Source organism: Coffea eugenioides, chromosome 6, assembly GCF_003713205.1.
Source record: "Coffea eugenioides isolate CCC68of chromosome 6, Ceug_1.0, whole genome shotgun sequence".
Taxonomy (NCBI): domain Eukaryota; kingdom Viridiplantae; phylum Streptophyta; class Magnoliopsida; order Gentianales; family Rubiaceae; genus Coffea; species Coffea eugenioides.
Genome location: NC_040040.1, coordinates 12,282,428 through 12,303,027, shown reverse-complemented (window position 1 = coordinate 12,303,027; position 20,600 = coordinate 12,282,428). Strand labels below are relative to the sequence as shown.

General features: G+C 38.9%; 1 protein-coding gene and 1 pseudogene across 1 annotated transcript; both read left to right on the top strand.

Moving 5' to 3' along the window:
- The first annotated feature begins 1,282 nt into the window (after window positions 1–1,282).
- On the top strand, window positions 1,283–1,675 carry LOC113776339 (annotated as a pseudogene).
- Window positions 1,676–18,279: 16,604 nt separating this feature from the next.
- On the top strand, window positions 18,280–19,575 carry LOC113773565 (F-box protein At5g07610-like). Its single transcript, XM_027318202.1, has one exon. The coding sequence runs from the start codon at window positions 18,280–18,282 to the stop codon at window positions 19,573–19,575; it is 1,296 nt and encodes a 431-aa protein (XP_027174003.1).
- Window positions 19,576–20,600: the final 1,025 nt, after the last annotated feature.

Genomic DNA, 20,600 nt, shown 5'->3' with positions numbered 1-20,600 from the left:
ACTGTTATGAGTAAACAATTACCTAAAGGCAAAGTTTCTTTTCTTTTCTCTTAATTAATAAAATTTTTCATATAAATTTTTAAATTTCTCAGTGGGGTATATTGGATTTCAATCAGCAGTGAACTAACCCATTTTTGCTGGATATTGTTGAAACGTATATCTAAGAAGCTCAAAATGCAGATAGGCAGCGTCACTGGATTTGAGTCCGTTGTTAGCAGGCTAAATGAGGGCCTAGCAAAAACATACCAGTAAGGAGCCAGGTTTTGTTCGCTGGAGGGGGATTTTTGTTGGACCGTACCCTATTCAGAAAACTCTCTGTGAACTGTGCGGATCAGTGTTCTCAAAAAACATCATTCCTACTGCCGCCGTTCCTTTGGCGCTAATTTTAGACTTCAATTTCAAGCCTCAGCACCCAGCTCATCTCCTATTTGGTTCTACTCTTCTTAGCCGTTGGTCCTCCATCACTGTCGCTCCTCAACGATTGCCGCCACCGCCGCCGTTCAAGCCTTCATTTCGGACTTTAAGTTCAAACCACTGCAGCCAGGTAAATAATTTGGCGCATATGAATGTTTGCCTTTCAGACATTATAACTAATCTTTGTGAACAAAATGCAGCTAACTTTTTGCAAGGTAAATAAGTTGAATGACGACATCAATTCTTTCATGTAGTTGTGGGATTAGAACTTTATAATTAAGGCTGACAATCTATATAACTAGTATGTGAATTACAAATAGAGCGATACTCATTGCAGTATTAGCTGTTTGACTCAGAGGCATAAAATACTCTGCAATACAAACAAGAATATACTTGATCAATTATTCAAAGCTGACGCTTATGGCTAATTAGGATGGGGATTCATGAGATGAGAAGGGTTTTTGAATAACAGCATATAATAGAATTTCATTTCTCAATGGTGCAACCAATTCTTTCAACAATTGAAGGATGGTTACCAGACTGATTGTTTGGAGATTCTGTTAGGCTTTCCTCTCGTCTTTAATTCAGATGTTCTAGTCGGAGTGAGAGGTGAACTGGCTAGTGATAAAAATTGAAGCAAGTAGAAGTTAAGTGCCCTGTCTACAGCTTAATTAAGTTCAATTAAATTCCTGCAAACAATCTAGTTTGCTCAGCAGTGCCTTGGCTTTCGCAGTAGCTTAGGGTTGATGGCCACGTCATTGAGTTCCTTTCATCTATAGCCATGTCTTGGATGACAATTGAACTGCTGCTTGGCCCAAGTTTTGTCACTCCATTGGAGAAGAGCTGAAGCAATTCTCTTTTGTTGGAAATGAGCTGACCAATGGAAGAGGATGTTTTGAAGAATGAGAAAGAAGAATTTACAATTGGGCCTTTATCTATTTTGATGTTGAGTGTCAAAAATAACACTCAGGTGCTCATTAACTGTCGGAACAACAAAAAGCTTCTTGGTCGTATGCGTGCCTTTGACGGGCACTGCAATATGGTTCTGGAAAATGTTAGAGAGGTGCCTAAGACAAGGAAGGCAAGAAAAAAGCTCTTCTAGTTAACAAGGATAGGTTCATTAGTAAAATGTTCCTTTGCGGGGATTCTGTAACCATTGTTCTGCGTAATCCCAAGTAAATGTTTTGGAGTTCCGGCATGTGATAAGACACGACTAGCAAATTATGATGTCAATATTAGGACTTGTGTGGAATCTCTAGTGAGCTGAATTGAAGTTGTGCTTTGGTATGTGCTGTCTTTTTACCTTGTGATTGTTCGGCTTATCTGTACTCACAAGGGATAGCTCTGCATGTTTGGATGTAACATACATACATCTGTCTAAACAATGGTTGATTTTTTGGCCCTGATCTTTTTAATCTTTAGATTAGTTTGTTTGAGATGTTTTTAAAAAAAGCATATGAAAGTTAATGAAAGTTAAATTTTGTGAGTTTGGATAAATTTGGTGAATTGTTTGGTGAATTGGATATAAATTTGGATGATTGAATTCTTTGGTTATATTTTGTAAATTTGATTTGCAGGGAATTAAATATGTATATATGACGTATTTACGATGTCATCCGGTTCGACCACTATCGACCCCAATTGAACCCATTGAACCCATTGAACCCTAACTCTTGGACTCGGCCGAGTCAATTTCGGTCGGAGTTTGAAAACGTAGGTGCAGATTTCTCGAACCCAAACTATCACCAAATCCCAATCCATCTATCCAAAAAACTCTTTGTGAACTATACGGATTTCACAAATCCAAATCACCACCAAACCCTAATCCATTATTCGGGATCAAATGGAAGATTGGGAAATTAATAATCATAGTTGTAGATTTACCCAACTAAATGTGGAAGGTAGAGACCTAAGTGAAGGATATAGCAACGCTGTGTTACAAAGGCTAGGTTTGACAGATAAAAATTGTTCATTTGTACTAGTTAAAGGTACTGAATTGCATCTCATATCTTTGAATTTGGAGTGACTGGTCGGGAGCGACGCTGTTTTGTCGATTTATGGCCTTTTGTAACATAGAAGACAAAACAAATATCTTCTTGTGACTGATAGAATTGATTCTTCTTTGCACCAGTGGTTCAAAAATGAAGGCGACCCATACGATAAAAATGGGTTTTTGAAGCCGTCTTTGACCGATAAAGTAAGGTAATGTTCACCATTTAAAACTATGCTCCGTTCTTTTCTTTGAAGACCTGCTCTTTTCTTTGCTGTTGATCTTGAAAATTGACCCTCCATCATTATGAGTCTTCACATTTTAGTTCGACATTTTAGTTGTTCTAATTTTGGCATTGTAATTTGTATAGGAGGCTGTTGGGATGTTTTGCTGTTTTATGCAATAACAACATTAAACATAGCGGCGGCTGCAACATCCAAGCAACTCAAATCTTTGTCGTCAAGGGAAAATGAAACTTTTGTATGTCACCGTTCATAACTCGCATAAGAATCGGAAACAAATCACCATCTACAACAGTTAACAACTCAACATATTGTTCTCACATTTGCTTAATCCACAGGATAAAATCCTTGTGAAAAAGAATATATTTATTTCTGTCAGATAGATAATTATTTAAAGTTGAGTTTTAAGTTTTTAGAAGAAAAATCATAAGAGGTGGAATAGGAACAAAATATAAGTTATACTATTATGGTTATCATGAAAAAAATGTTCTTGGTATATATTTATAACTGCATTGTGTTTCTATTTTTGATTTACAATTATTGATATTATTCCTATAAAGAGAATTTGATTGATTTTGAACTCTGTGCCAATAGAATATATTGGATATTAATATTAGTAGTGATGGTTTAGATTATTTTGTATTAAAAAGGTGGCAGTCATAGAATTAAAATTTAGAAATATTGATGAATATTGTAGCATATTAAGTAAAATCTAATATTGTTATGAAATTGTAGGTAAGTTTTTTGAATATATGATGTAGCGTTTATAGTTGATACGATGGTCTGCATCGAAAACTTTTAGGTAAAAGAGGAAGATTAGAACAAAGATAAGTGTTTATTTAATGATAATTTGGATGTTGATAAGTAGGTAATAGTGATAGAAAATAAAGATAAATGAAATAGAGACTGTAAATCATTTTTTCCTTTACATTCTTGTTGCTAATTATAACTCAAGGATATTATAGAAGCTTTGGAAAAAAGTTTAGTCTTTTGGGTCTAGAATATTACTTAAATAGTGAAAATAGGGGAGGTAAGTATAATTTGTAGAGCTTGAGAGAAGCTTTCTGCAATTGTTAAAAATCTCAGGGGAGGTATGTGAAATTAACCCTAATCGATAGTTATATCCATGTGGACCAGCAGAATTTGAAGCTTAAGAATCTCATGAATTTATAATCTTTCACCAATAAATCGTTGAAATGAGAACTAATAATAATCATACAATAGAGTTTACACGTACGTGGAATCCGGCTCAGTTCCTTGATGAATGTACGAAGATATCTTCCTTTATTGACATCCGAGTGCTTGAATGTCGTTGAGGTGAACCAAGGAATACTTGACATAGTAACTGCAATATGCTGCAAGTAAAATAATTGGCTAGTTGAGAAAGGCACCCATGGATCGAGTTGCTCAAGCCTCAAATTAGATGAGAAAGGAACAGAAAACTAATTTAATTTACACAGTATCACTAATTTGTGCCCTCACACACGAGGCCTTTCTTGGTTTGAGTGCATTCTATCTTCTACTTCTTCGCAACAGAAAACCCTCCAGAATTGTAAACGTAGAAATAGGCAACAAGAAGAAGAGAAGATGACAGTGGCAAAGTCAATGTAACTGCTACTGTAGGATGTTTAAGGACTGTAAATTAGGAAAAAGATTGACCTTTCTTTTTAAAAAACTATCATTTTAGTGTAAAAGAGATTCTAAACCTTATAAAAGACGAGGAGAAAGAAAGATTTGACAATCAAACTAGAGATCTTACAACCATCCTCTGTACCCATGCCTTGTGTTTCAGAAGGCAGAGAATTTTGGATCGCTAATATATTATATGAAGGAAAACTTATCAGCCATGTGAAGATAAGAAAATTCCCAACAAATTTTGATTTGAAATAAAATTGTTCTAAATGCTTTTGCCTGGTGGTTTGGTCCTGGCGACAACTACTGCAGCGTCTCTTCTTGTGCATGCGCAATTTATTCTTTATCAAGGTCCATTTCAGCGCAATGTGCTCTGTGATTGAACTGAATCCAAATACTTGGGAATTCTCCTATCTCCAAATAGCTAAAGCAGTTCCATCATCACTATAAACTATTATACTCCTAATAATAATAAACTGACCGGAGTTTTCAAGCATACCAATCATCATAATCACAAACTAGCAAGATGACAGGAAAGATTGCTACTATTCTTAGAAAAGATACGCCAATTGTAGAGGAGTCAATTCTCCACGGACACGTGTCAGTTCTGACAGGCCAGTTCGGCCTAGTAGATGAGCCAGTTTAGTCAGTGGCCCTAGACCCCTTTCGTGGCCGAATTGGTCAGGAACTCCTGTATCTTCGGGATAAGGCAATAATTGAAATCCAAGAAAGACTTCGTCTCTCGTAATCTAGTAGGATTCGTATTCGAGAATGAGATAACTACTAAGGAAAGAAGGATAACCTTAGGCTTCGGCATAACTGCCCCAAAGGACTCTATAAATAAGGTGCAATGAGATTAGAAAAGGTATATTACATATTATTATCAATTTCTCTATTCTCTCATTTTTCTCAACTGACTTGAGCGTCGGAGTCATAGCGGGGAGTTAGTTCGCTGTTCAACTCATTGCAGGTCAATTCGGGAACACGCACCAGGGTTTTGTTTGGATCGTGGTATCGGCTCACTCATCAATTAGCGCCGTCTATGGGAAATTTCATTCTTGCTTTGCGAATCATGCCGAGGGCCTGGTCTCAGAAGAACATTGAGAAACGCAGAGGAAATTAACGAAATGATCCCCAAAACCCTCACCAAGAGCCAACTGAGGGTGAAAAAGGGACGGAGCCCTCTCGAATCCCACCTGAACAGCTGCTACAAGCAGTGGCAGAAAATCTACTCATATTCGAAGCGATCATGAACTATCTGAACGATAGGGATAGAGACTGTTATGACCAGAATCCCAAAACCCAGAAGAAGGGCGGAGAAGAATCGTCGGAGTCGGAGACATGAAGTCCTCACCCCCAGCGAAAACAAGTACGAAAAGAATCTTCTCACGACCAGATGGAGGTCTTTGAGTTTTCTCATAAGAATACCTGAACAGACCACCTTGGGTCTTTTCAGGGGATCTCTCGAAGAGAGTATTCTCCAAAATGTAAAGAATATCCTATACGTGATAAGCTGGACCTATTATTAGATTCAGAGGAGACCAGGTACTCTTTCTCTCCATTCATACGGGACATTGAGAACTATCTCTGACCAACTAAATTCAAGATACCAAGTATGAAATCCTATGATGCATCCACGGATTTGGAAGATCATCTGTTCGCATTCTTAACTCACATGTGCCCACAGACAGCTACTAATGCAATTCGGTGCAAAACCTTTTCCATGTTCCTAGAGGGAAGGACGCGTCAATGGTTCCAAAGGTTGCCTCCCAGGTCGATACGGTCCTTTGGGCAGCTCGCCCTCTTGTTCACAATTCAGTTCGTCTCGTCCCGAATTTTCTCCAAGAACATTGCCTATTTGATGGTAGTTCATAAAAAATCAGAGAAATCGTTGCGCGAGTATATGGTGCGGTTTAACAACGAGTCTCTTCAGATCCGTAATCGGAATGACAATGCGATTATAGCTGCTTCATTAACGGGTTGCATGTACAATAGTTATATACGAAATTCATTGAAAAACCTCCTAAGTTTGCTGGATCGAGCTCATGAAATGGCTAATGTCGAAAAGATTGATCGCTTGAAGAGTGAGCAGGAGAAACTGAAGGACGAGAGGAGTAAGAAGAAGATAGATCTAATTGATATGCAAGGTAGCCTGTCACAAAAGAACATATTCGATTGGTTGTTAAGGGACAGAACTCTTGAAGGAGAGAGGGGATGGACTCCTCTCACTACTCCTAAAGTTCAGATCCTTACCATTATGAAGGTCGAGGGCCTCTCTCGACCTCTCAAAAAATTATCTGATAGTAAAAATAAACGGAACTAAAATATGTATTGTGCGTATCACAGATATGTATTGTGCGTATCACAGGGATGTGGAGCATGATACGGAGGATTACCGGGATCTTAAGAAGGATATTGAAGAATTGATAAAATGGGGACACCTGAGACAGTTTATCCGAAATGACCGAACTGAACAGAGGAGGAGAGAATACAAGTAGGAGGACAAAATCTACCCGCGAGATCGGTTTCAGGTTTATAGGGATTGAACCCCCGATCCGGAAGCATAAAACCTAGCGAGGGTAATCAATACCATAACGGGAGGACCCGTTGGGAGAGACAGTCACACAGTTCGGCGAAACAACCGCCCTCTTTCCAATGGGGATAACCCGAGTAAGCGGTTGAAAATATATGAAGAGATAGTATATGGATCCGAAGATGCGGTGCCCCTTATTTCTAATAATTATGAGGTTATTGTTATAGAGATGATAACTTGCAACTGCATATATAGATAATAAGAGTGCCATTGATGTACTATACTATAAGCCATTCAAGGAATTGCAGTTAGAAGACAAGCAACTCATTCCAGTCCGAACTTCTCTGATTGGGTTTGCAAGCCCGCCGATCAAATATGAGGGAATAATAACTCTTATGGTCACGATGGAAACATCACCAAAGTGCCGAACTGTCCCAATGAATTTTGTAGTGGTAAAAGAGTCATTGTCATACAATATGATTTTGACGCGACTTACCTTGAATGCCCTCCGAGTTGTCTGTTCAACTTTGCACCTGAGTATGAAGTTTCCCACGTCGGAAAGAGTAGTCGAGGCGCTAGGAGATCCTAAAGTGGTTCGGACCTGCTATATCGTGACTTTTAAGGGAAAGGAAAAGTTGGTGGTTCAAACAATTTATTTAGAAACTTTAGAGCCAACGGAGAGGAACATAAAGCTAGAGACAGACGAAGGACTGCTTGAGATCCCAATTAGCAAAGAATATCAAGATTGGGTAATAAGAGTCGGTTCATGTTTAAGTGAACTGAACAGGAAGGCGTTGGGATCTCTGTTAGTAGAATATACCAAAATCTTTGCATGGAGTGCGAAAGATATGTCTGAAATTTCATCCGAAATGGCTGTTCATAAATTGTATGTGGACCCCAACATCCGGCCAGTAAAGCAGAAAAAAAGAAATTTTGCTCCTGAACGAAATGAAGTCGTTGAGCAAGAGGTGAATAAACTTATGGAAACTAAAATCGTGAAAAAGCTCTACTATCCGACCTAGTTGGCCAATCCCGTATTGGTTAAAAATGATGATAAGGTCTGGAAGATATGTGTAGACTTCACCGATCTGAACAGAGTTTGTTCAAAGGATTGCTACCTCTTGCCCCGAATAGACTTACTCATGGATTTAATTACGGGATATGAGGTATTTTACTCCTTAGACGCCTTTAAGAGGTATCACTAGATAACCATGACTGAGGAAGATTAAGAAAAAACTTCGTTTATCACTGAATATGAAATTTATTGCTATGTCACTCTATCCTTCGGGCTAAAAAGCGCAGAAACAACGTATCAGAGACTGGTTAATAGATTATTCCAAGATCAGATAGGCAGCAATTTGGAGGTCTACATAGATGATATGCTGATTAAGAGTAGGACTCAGGAGCAGTTCATCTCGGACCTTAGAGAGATTTTTGATATACTCCGAAAATCACGAATGAGGCTGAACCCTAAGAAGTGTACTTTCGAGATCAAGTCGAAAAAGTTTTTAGGGTACATGATATTCAAAGATAGAATAAAAACCAACCCTGACATGGTAAAAGCTATTATGGATATGGCGACCTTAAAAGGCATCAAAGAAGTACACGACTGACAGGTAGAATGGCAGACTTGAATAGATTCGTATCAAAATCAGCTATTCGGGGGTCTCCTTTCTTCAAAACCTTGAAAAAAGGATCAAATTTTGCATGGACCATGGAATATTAGAAGGCATTTGATGAATTGAAAACACATGTTGTCGAGCTGTCGACATTGACCTCCCCCGAACAGGGCAAAACTCTGTTCATATACCTAACTGTGGGAGAGGAGGTAGTTAGCGCAGTGTTAATTAGGGAAGAAGGGAAAGTCGAAAAGACAGCGTACTATGTAAGTAGGGCTTTACAAGGAGTCGAAATTCGCTACTCACCGATGGAAAGGTATGTCCTGACATTCGTCCACACAACTCAAAAACTCAGGTCATACTTCCAGGTTTACCCTATAATAGTGGTGATCGACCAGCTCTTAAAACAGATTCTGTTAAAACCTGATGCATTGGAAGAATGTTTAAATGAATTGTGGAGTTATCTAAATATGACCTCAACTTTCAATCCCGAACAGCCATAAAGCCCATGTAGGGGTGGACAAAATTATCCGCTAACCCGAAAATCCGTCATATCCGATCCGATCCGAAAATTAGGATATCCGATTTTTATTATTTGATTGGGTCAAAAGAGGGTCGGGTACCCGCTAAAATGTGGGGTGGGTTAGGATAACATAATTAAAAACTCGCGGGTACCCGATCCGCCCCGCATATATATATATATATATTTTTTTATTTTTATACACACACTATAAAATAATAATTTAGAACTAAATAAATAATTTTATTAAACAAATTGTATTACAAATATGAGAGACTATAGTTTATTTACAAGATTCATTTGTAGAGGTCATTATCTTATATTTTATAGAAAAAAGTTTAATTAATGTGGAACATATATATTAAAAATTGTATTACTTATTTCAAACTTTTATTGATTTTGAATTCTTTTAATTTTTTTCCTTTATCTTATATTCTCTTCACATGCTTGTTTTCTTAGTGGGAAACCTTTTTTTAGAAAAAAAATTATTAAATCTTGGATGAATGTGTAAAATATAAAATTAAATTGGTATAAATTATTTTTTAATAAAAATTAAATGATAAATGGGGCGGGACGGGTACCCGCTGACCTGATCCTATCTCAGCGGGTACCCTATAATCAGATACCCGCTGATATGTGGGGCGGGTAAGGGTCAGAAAACGGCTGACCCGCAAGGTGCGGGTCGGGTTAGCCAAATGATGAATGGGACGGGTACTCGACCCGCACCCATCCTTAAGCCCAAGCATTGGCCGATTTCATAGCAGAAGAAGTTTTTCTTGGGTTGCAAAAAGGCACGGCAAGCGAAGAAGAGGCCGAACAGACCGAGGGTAAATTCAAACAGGTCATCCTGATAAGGACGTTATATGTCCATGGAGCGTCCAACATGGATGGGTGTAGAGTCAAGTTGCTCCTTATTAGCCCTGCAGGGGAAGTGCTATCCTAAACCTTGAGGTTTGACTTCAGGGCGTCTAATAACGAATTCAAATATAAAGTTTTGATCACAGGGATGGAGATGGCTCCGAAGATTGGGGCTGAGTCGTTAAAAGTCTACAGTGATGCGCAATTAGTAGTAAATCAAGTATTAGGGAACTACAAGGTCAAGGAGGAACCGACAAGGAGACACGCGAACAGGGTACGCGAGATGAAGAGTCAGTTTGGCCAGTTCAACATCGAACAGATTCCAAGAAGTCAGAACAAGAGGGTTGATGCCCTATCCAAATTGACCTCTATCTCGTTCGGGCCTTTAAATAAGGAAGTTTTGGTAGAAATCATAAGGAATAGGGCGTATGAACAGCCGAACACAGCTGTGATCCAAGTTGTGAACTCGTGGACGGATTCTATTATGAAATACTTATCTAGTGGAGAACTCCTTCCGAATAGAGGGGAGGCTTGAAAACTAAAATTTAAATCGCAAAGGTATGTGCTAGCAGATGGAGTACTGTATAGAAAGTCGTACTTAAGTCCATGGTTGAAGTGTATAACGCCCAAAAAAAGAAATTATGTCATGCGTGAAATACATGAGGGCCTTTGCAGAAATCACATTGGCCCAAGAGTCCTAGCATAGAAGAGAATGCTGATGGGTTATTATTGGCCGACCATCTCTAGGGATTCGACCAAACTGGTGAAAATATACAGATCTTGCTAGCTCTGTGCTCGAGCTCATCACACACCAACTTAGGAGATGATTCCCCTACAGAGTCCTTAGCTATTTGTACAATGGAGGATCGACATGTTCGGTCCGTTTCTCCGAACTCCAGGGGGTATGAGCATTTAGTGGTAGCCATAGACTACTTCATCAAGTGGGCAGAAGCTGAACCACCTAACATGATCAATGACAGGTCAGTACAAAAGTTCTTCTGGAGGAACATAGTTTACAGATTTGGTATCCCCCGGGTTCTAGTTTCAAACTATCGTTGATAGTTTGCAGAAAATTCCTTTCAAGATTAGTACAAAGAGCTCAAAATTCAGCAGTACTTTACTTCGGTGGGACATCCACAAACTAATGGACAGGTAAAAAACGTCAACCGAGCTATTCTGCATAGTTTGAAAATCCGAATAGAATCTGTCCGAACAGGGTAGATAGACGAATTGCCTAGCATACTTTGGATTAATCGAATTACACCCCGAACTACCACTCAAGAAACTCCATTTGCCTTAACTTATAGTGCAGAGGCAGTAATTCGGCGGAGATTGAATTGCCATCAAGTAGGGTACAGAACTTCATAGTTCATAATAATGAGGAAGAATTACGGTTTAATTTATACCAGGTCAAGTAGGAGAGGGGGAAGGTGGCCATAAGAATGGCTAGGTACAAGGGATAGATAGCTCGGTACTATAATGTCAAAGTTAGACATCTCTATTTCAAACTGGGAGATCTAGTTCTAAGAAAAAACTCGGTGAGTCGGGTCATGGGCACAAGTAAGTTGGACCCGAACTGAGAAGACCCGTATGTGATAAAGGAGGTAGATCGAGCAGGATATTGCAAACTGACTTGCCTCAATAGAAAAGAAGTTCGTCGCACTTGGCATAGTTCGAATTTAAAGATTTTTCGTTAGGAAGTTATGATTATCCCTTTATTCGGCTCTTATAGGTTCTTCCTTACTTTTGCTTATGATTTGATTAATTAGGCACCTTTCAAGTTTGTTCGGTTGCTCAACTCTGTTATCCGAATAAAGTATTATAAAAATGACTAAGTATTGCAAAGAAATAGAACTTCAGTCAGAAAGGATTCAATTTACAAAGGAAAGACATGTGCAAGGCTAAACTGATTATTTAGCTCTACACCCTGCTCTATGCCCTAGTCGAACTATCCAAGCCTACTCTACTCTACTCTACTCGTCTCCTATTCGGCTTTCCCCTTCGCCCTCTTACTTTTCCTTGGGAGTTATTATGGACAAAGAAGGGTCGGCAACTAGGTCCGCAAGTTTGCGCCCTCGAGAATACCCTTCTACAAGGCGGTCGAGCTGCTTTACTGCCTTAGGGTTGTAATCGAAGAATTTCTCAATGTCAAACTCTGGAAGGTCTAACACCCGCATCTCGCCCAGTACTTGGGCATACCTATATTAGAGGACGGGGCGTTCAGAATGGCCAGATCGGCCATGAAGTCGTTAGACTTCAAAAAATCTCTCACGCCTAACCTCCAACCTTCTTCCAGGACGGCCGCATGTTGATTCTCCAGTACGAGCGATCTCTTCTGCTTGGCCTCCAACTAAGCAAAAAGGGAAGAGTTCTTCTGGATCTTAAACTCAAATTTAGTTCTTCTGGATCTCAAACTCAAATTTAGTATGAGTTTGGGACAACTGCTTCTTCAGAGCTTCCACCTCCGAGGAAACGGCATCGAGCTGAGCTATTAGATTGTTCTTGGCATCCACATTTTGGGCCAGCACTTCGGTCATGTTTTCAAACTTTCTGGCCGGCTCGGCCCCAGTAAGGTTTATCTGGAAAAAGAAGGAGAAAGAAAATACGACACTTTTGATCTTAACAGACAAAGCATGGAAGAACTGAACATGTATTATTATTGAGTCAAGCAGTCCCACAATAATAGTGCTGCAGGAGAGCAGGATTGAACGCCACCTTGATAAAATCATAGTCACGGGGAAGGATGGTGATTTGGAGCAGCTCCAGACCTACCTCAGGCTATTGAGCATGGTCATTGATAGACAGTCTCCATAATGGACACAAATGCATGGGGTAGGAATGAGCTATTGGCGTGGTCCTTTGGTTGTACGACACTGTACTCAGGTACTGTCACATATGAGGAGGAGATTCTGTTTGGGCCTGCTCCTTTACCATGTTAATCCCGTAGTACCAGAACTGAGTAGCACTAGAGGAGGGAACTTTCCCCCAATCAGGAGAGGGGGTAACTTTTGTTCGGGCCTTCTTGGTTGTGGATTTCTTCCATTTCTTCTTTTCCCTCTCCTCAACAGGGACAGGCTGAGTTGGAATCAGGGGAGAAAGAAGAACTGAACCAGCCGAAGCCGTAACTGGCGGGAGAGTAGGAGCCGAACTGGCCGCTCCACACAGAGAGAGCAGGTGGAAAAACCTCTTCACTTAAGACGAATAGACATGTCCAAAAAAAAAAAAAGAACAAAGAGGGGGCAAAATGAGGATAGACAGATTAGGTAAATACAGGTATCCAACTCCTCCTATGTGAGGACTCTGGTCTTGTTAGAAAGCTTAGGAACACCTGTTCGAATGAGTCTAGCCACAATGAGTTGCGCGAAAGAGAGTTCTTTCATATTCAATTTGATGTCCGAACTGAGAAGTCAATCCAGTTTGAACTCAGGGAAAGGTGAGGAAAAAGCATCAGAGACCAATGTGCCCTCCCTCCAAGTTAGAGAGGGAAACCCTAAGTTATTCACGTAGAAGAACTGAGCTTTCCACCCCTTAATAGACGATAGAGATCCTACAAACAGCTCACGGGTCTGATGTTTTACCCCACTTCGGCGAGTGAAGTAAAACCAGCCTGGGACATGACCACTAACCTTCATATAGAAGTAAGAACGGAATAGGTCTAGGGAATAAGGTATCTCAAGAATTCGATATAGGATAAAGAAGCCTAAGATGGATCAAACAGCGCTAGGGATGAGTTGGGTTATTCGGATACCCCAGAAGGTACGGATTTCGAACAGAAAAAGCGGAATGGGGAGCCGAAGACCGGCTATGAGCTGGTCTCTATACACTGCCACGAATCCAGGGGAAGGTTAGCAAGCTACCTCTCCTGACCGAGCAGCCTGGGGCTCGAACTGTGGGGGAATGGAATAAGTTCCCATTAGTTCATCAACTTCCTCATGTTCTAGAATAGGAGGGATGGAGTCAACCTCTCCAAAATTGTATTCGGAGGGAAGGAAAGAACTGGAGGGACCTGTCCTAGAGGTCCCTGCGGCGGCCTCAGGCGTGGCAACCTGAATAGGGTCCTAGGAAGGGGCTGAATAGACTGCGTGGGAGGACTCATGATTTGAACAGGGGAACGGTCTGGGGTAGGGATATACTCGAACGCAAATGAACTAGGGGAAGAAGAGCTGGAAGGCGAGGTAGAAGAGGAAATTACCTCTACTGGCACGGGCCGAACTACCCTATGCTCAGGTGCAGAACTAGTAATATCAGAGTGCTCGGATAAAGACATAAAAGAAAGGTAGGAGGACTTACTAGTGATAGGGGGGACAACTTGGACACAAGATGTTGCTAAGAAGAAAGCGTGAATAGGCTCTTGTCGCATAGGAAGAAATCACGAGCAGAGTAGGGGTGAGAAGATCCGAGAAAATGAAAGCGGAGTGTGAAAACGACTGGTGTTGGACCCTATTTATACGGGGCCATCAGAGCGGGAAGACGAAGAGGTTCGAATTTAAAACTAGTAACGGTTACTGTTGAAGAACGTGACGGTTCAAGTGATGGTTACACAAGGAAGAAGGACGGTTACATAAAATGTCTGAAGTAATGATGTCAAAGGACATGCTCCTTGGCTGAACTGACATATTCCTAAAATTCGATCCATATTCTTGCGACCGTTCAATGACTCTGGCCTTCAAAGGGGGCCTAGTGTAGAGAAGCTAATCCTCCACGAACATGTGTCAATTATGACAGGCCAGTTCGGCCTAGTAGATGAGCCAGTTCGGTTATCGGCCCTAGACCCCTTTCGTGGCCGAACTAGTCAGGAACTCCTGGATTTTTGGGATAAGACCATAATTGGAATCGAAGAAAGACTTCGCCTCTAGTAAATTAGTAGGACTCATATTCGAGAATGGGATAACTACTAAGGGTAGAGGGATAATCTTGGGCTTCGGCACATCTGCCCCAAGGGACTATAAATAAGGTGCAATGGGATTAGAAAAGGTACGCTACGTATTATTATCAATTTCTCTATTCTGTCATTTTTTTCAACTAACTTGAGTGTCGGAGTCACAACGGGGAGTTAGTCCCTCTGTTCGACTCATTACAGGTCAGTTTGGAAACATGCGCCAGGGTTCTATTCGGATCGCGGTCTCGACTCACTAGCACCAATCAACCCAGAGCATGTTAATCTGAACACACAATGTCAACCAGAGAGTACTTGGAAATGATCAGCTTCATGGCAACTGAAATTGGTTTAACTACTAGAAAACTTGTATGTCTAGATGAATTTGCATTCGCATTTACAGATATTCAGTTACGCAATCCATATTCACAGACATTGCAAATCATATCACCTTGTCACGCTTTACTTCATGGCTTTCTACTGCTTCCTTCCAAAAATACTCTAGCGACCAGTGATGCTGTAAGAAGAAATGATTTTGAAGCAACTATTCAGCATAATCAACAAGTAAATTGAACAACATCATGCAACTAAAGATGAACATGAAGGTATATATACGGTCCAATCGGGATATAAGATGATGAGAAGCTCGAGTGAAGAACTGGGAGGCACAACAGCCACAGAAAGGGGTTCGAGTTACAATAATAACAATAACAAAACCTGCAAGACACTTCAAAAGCCAAATATCAAGCAAAAGCTGAAAGTCCTCGTGTGGAAAGGCTTTAACAATGCATTACCAGTGATTGTCCAAATACTGTGCATATTTTTTATACCAATATAAAGCTAATGTTTCAACCAAAAAAATAAAAAAAAAAATTGCAACTAAAGATGCAATTCACCTGGTTATATTGAAAACTACACTTCCAGGACTAGAATCCATGTAAATTCATGATTACAATTGTTTAAAAATCTCTTTACAAACTAGCTGTCGAGCTCATACTTATATGCCAAATTATTTCAATATACCACAAAAGTCTCTACTCTTTTGAAAAAGGAAGCAAAGATTAAAAAGGGAATGAAAAAAGAACTGATGCCTGGATTACTAACATAACAAGAACTGATCTTTTCACTTTTTTGTTTTTGTAAATACACCGCAACTCTAAATGGGCCTAAGCAGTGTTTGACAAAAATGTCTCGAGGAATCAATAATCGAAGTGCATGTAGATGCGGGTCAAGTCGACTTCCAAATTCACAACAATCATTTGGATATTTTGGGTATTTGGGTGATTGATTAATTAATAATTGACGACAAGGTGGAAGAAATCACTATTTAAGAACTACAATGTGCGGCCTCCCCGGGACAATGATTGTGAATTTGTGATTGAGGAATGGTATCCAAAATTAGAGTCAACAATTTTGTCAGTTGTCTGTTGATCAAATTTAGACCTCCAAAACTTGGCTGAATTATTGGGCTTTTGTTTTTAATTTAAATAGACTACTATTTACATGCCAAAAGTCAGATGAGATGAGTCACATTAAGTTACCGTTGATGTTGATGGATATTTGAAGTTATAGACATACACAGTTTCATAAATGTTCAATAGATTGGTTGGATTAATCATTTTTAAGAGACTCAGTTACAGTTCTTGCTTTTTTTTTTAAAAACTTTAATCTAAGTAAGGAAATCACAGCAAAATATTTACAACTCCAAAAATTATCTACTCAAATGAATTCTCTTATTCTCTCAATTAACTCGTTTATTTTTCTTCTTCTTTGTGAAAAAAGAGTTGGTGCCGTCACAATGTTTTGAATTGCATTTTCCATAATTTTTCATAGAAAAATTACTATAGCGATTTGATGTATGTGAGGGATAATAGGGATGTGGGAAAACGACGCAAATAGAAAATGACAATAGGGCTAGGAAATGTGATCACGGAAAACGAGCAACTTCCAAACAAGTCTGCTTCAACAAAAATCAATAAGCACTCTCAAGTCTCAACTATTACGGACAATTTTCAAAAACCTCCATTTGAGGTTTCTAACTATTTCACTGGCCTTCTTTTAGGTTTCAAAAATTATACTAATCTCCCTTGAGATTTATTATTTGTAACATTTAGATCTAACCAACAATTAAAAAGTGATATTAGGAAAGAGAATGTAACATGATTCCACTTTTATTCCCCATCTACTATATTATTTAGTTAATCTAATATCAACCCACACATTAAAAGAAAAATACTAGAATATGTTATTTATCATCAGGGATCAAATTACGTATAGTATCAAAAAAATAGTATATCATTCTATATATTTCACTTAATGAAAGATTCAAATTACTCTTTTAAGTTACAAAACCATTATCCAACATAAGCAACAACAAATAATTTAAAAAATTTGTAACCAAAACATTACAAAAAGTAGACTTTAATACCATAAAAATCTTATAAACTAACTTTAATATATTGACAAGGATATTAATGATGTTAAAGTTCGTTCTTTGTGATGTTTTGGCTCCAAATTTTTTAATTATTTATTGTTGATCATTTTTTACAGTGGGTATGTAACTAAAAAAAGTAATGTGGATCTTGCATTAAGTGAAAAATATAGAATGATATATTATTTTTTGATATTTTATGTGATTTGATTTCTAAAGATAAATAGCAAATTCTTGTATTTTTTTTAATGTGTGGATTGGTATTGATTTTTCTTTATTGGTTGATTTTCAAAATAACACTAATACAAGGTGAATACAAGGAAAGAAAAAAAGTGACTGGAAAGAGAAGGATTTTGATAGTTCAATTATGAAAAAAAAATTCCCAGCAGAAGAGCCATATCAATTTGAGTAATTTCTCAATGAAATTGCACAAAATAAAAGTTTTAAATTAGTATGGATAGAGCCATATTATTTAAATAAGGGAGGGAAAGGTATCCAATCTAGTGATTGTAACATGACTTAACCATGAAATATTTTAGAAATCTAGACGAAACTACAAAAGCTAGTTCTCATTTCCTCAAGCAGTTGATAAAGACGTATTTTTTTCTTCAAAGAACAAAGAATTTTGGTGCTATATTTTTGTTTTACTCTTGAGTCTTGAAAGCTCAAAGAAAAACTAATCGAGTTGGTCAGATTTATAAATGGTCAAATTGACGTCATAGTCTGCACTTTTGCTCTTCAATTTCTACAATTTCTATGTGTTTATATGCAAATCGAGTTTCGGTCTTTTGATTTTGTCTGACAATTTAAATATTTATTTTAAAAACTGACTTCAAACTTCATAAAGATATATTTATAATTTTGAGCGAGAAACTTCAATAAAGTTAATTCATAATTGAGCCAAGTATAGGCTCGGATCAATACGCTAATGTAAAGAAATGTTTACCTTGTGCCGAAAAAAAGAAAGAAAGAAATATTTACCTGTCAAGGGTAGACTAGAGTTGGATCAATATGTTAAACATTTGACTGAAACCAAATTAAAAAATAAAAAAATGGAGCATATCGAACATCCCACAAACGATGTCGTCGATAACATAACAGCCAGTCCATCCTTCCTCGTGCTCTTCCGAGTTATGCTAGTCTAGGGGACAATCCATCTGCAACATGGGTCCGCCGACGCCGAAGTGCCCGAATTCACCCTCAGCTGCCACAATCCTCGCTGGAACCGAGGATGTTTTGATCGAAATCCTCCTTTACCTGCCTATCAAAACACTAATCAGATTCAAGACCGTCTCCAAAAGCTGGTTCTCCCTTATTTCCAGCTCCCATTTGTCCCATCTCCATGCCCTCCGCCACCGCCCCACTACTGCCGCCTCCGCCCTCTGCCTCCGCAAATCACCTTCGCAACTCTACCTCTTACCCCTTTTCACTAGACGTCCAAAAATCCAAACTTTTAAATTTAATTTCACCCCCCCTGATGCTTATAATCGCGCGCCCACGGCCCCTGCCGCCGGCGCTGCCACTGCCACCGCCACCACTTATAGGACCAGGATTTTACAATCTTGCAATGGACTATTACTTTTACAAGTATCATACAATGCCCGAAATGCCCCCAAAGATTACTACATTTACAATCCCACCACCCGTCGATCCAGAATTCTTCAGCTCACTTATCTCTTCCACAGCAATATAGTTAGTCAGAGTCAAAGTCAACAATTGGGGCTGTATTTAGCCTATGATCCTTCAAAATCAGTTGATTATAAGGTGATATGTGTGAGTTTCACAGCTTATTCGGTGTATACTTATCAAGTTTTTGTTTATGATTCAAAATTTCAATCTTGGAAGGTTGCTAATGGGGGAAAAGAGTTTGTGGTGCCTTATGATGTAAAATTCTGTGATGGGGTCTATTGGAATGGCAAAATTCACTGGATTAGGCCAAAGGGCGAATCTTATTATTTTGACATTGATAAGGATTGTGTTGTCCAGTCCATACAAATTCCTCTGGTGGAGAGATGGCGGGGTGATAGAGTTAGTGATACTTACTATTTTGGAAATTCTAACGGCCACTTGCATTTTGTGACAATGTACTTGAGGCAAGCATCTGAATCTGAATTAAGGGTCTTCGAAATGCAGGATGATTGCTCGAATTGGTTGTTGAGGTATCGGATGGATTTTGTTGATATCTTGTGTTATTTTCCTGAGGTTAGGAGAAGGGAGATTGATTTTAGAGATGGGGATACAGTTGATTACGCATTTTGTGTGCTTGGTATGGTTAGGGAAGAGAATGGTGAGGGATTTTTGGTGTTTCATGTTCCCGGAAAGGTTGTCGCTTACAAGTTCAAGGATAAGAGCTTTGTGGAGCTAGCTGATTTGAGAGCACTTCATTTTTCTAGGAAGGGTTTGCTGAAGTTTGGATGTCATGATGCTTATGAGTTTATTGAGAGTCTTGCTCCTGTTTGATTGGTTTTCCAGCTTGTAGTTGTGGTCTTTATGTTTGTTGCCTGATGATTCGTGTTGTAAATTAGAGTTTATGTAAACGTGATTCAATTTTCTTCATATTGATGATGTTAATAGTGTTCAATGAGGGCGTATTGCATGGGAGCAAATATTTCTTAATCTGTTTCTGGTACTATTTGAATGTATGTCCTCCAAATTGATTTGTCACAAACCATTTGATTTGAAATCAATTGACTGTTCTGTCCGTGATATTAGACACCCTTGTGAAGCGTGCTTCCAGTGACTGCTCAAAATGATGCAGTCTCTTGATTTTACGGATTCGCTTTCTGCGGAGTTTTTTTTCTCTTTCTTCCTTCCAGTCCAGTATGGAAAGGCGTGGCCTTAGTGATTTGTTTAAACGCATTCCTGTTTGCAGCTCTTTTTTCCCGTCTCTGTCATGGTACGGTTTCCTGGACAAAAACAGCTAAACAAACTAATTTACTGCTCGGAAATCACTGAGTTTGTTTGGACAAAGTATATTTGGAAAAAAAAAATTTACCTCACAAATCCCAATCACCTTTTTATCTCACATACATCACATCACAAAAAATGCTACAGTAAATATCTCAAATAAATCATCCAAATAAACTCTTATCTAAACAAACTCAGTCTGACTTTCAGACAAGCTGATTTCGCAGAAATCTTTTGGTTATGCATATAGAACAATTGACCAAGTTCGAGTTCCTTTTCTCTGCTTCATAGCTCGTCTTTCCCATCTAATCAGCTGTCATCTGAGGTTCTTAAACTTGTTTCAATCCCATTTGTAGTTCTTGCGGAAGGATAGAGATTATTTATTAGTGTTATATATATATATATATAAATATAAATACAGACCAATATAAAAATAAAAATAAAATTAATAATGGAGCCAGGCAAGAGCACTGGCGGGTCTAATGAGATGGAATGTGGGAGGGGAGGAATTTTTGAGTGACCAAAGGGATGAGACGGGAAGGATTCTTCCGTTTCCTATCGCCATCCTATTTTCAGCA

Coding starts and splice junctions, on each gene's coding strand:
- LOC113773565 (XM_027318202.1), top strand. CDS start 18,280: ATGGGTCCGCCGACGCCGAAGTGCCCGAATTCACCCTCAGCTGCCACA.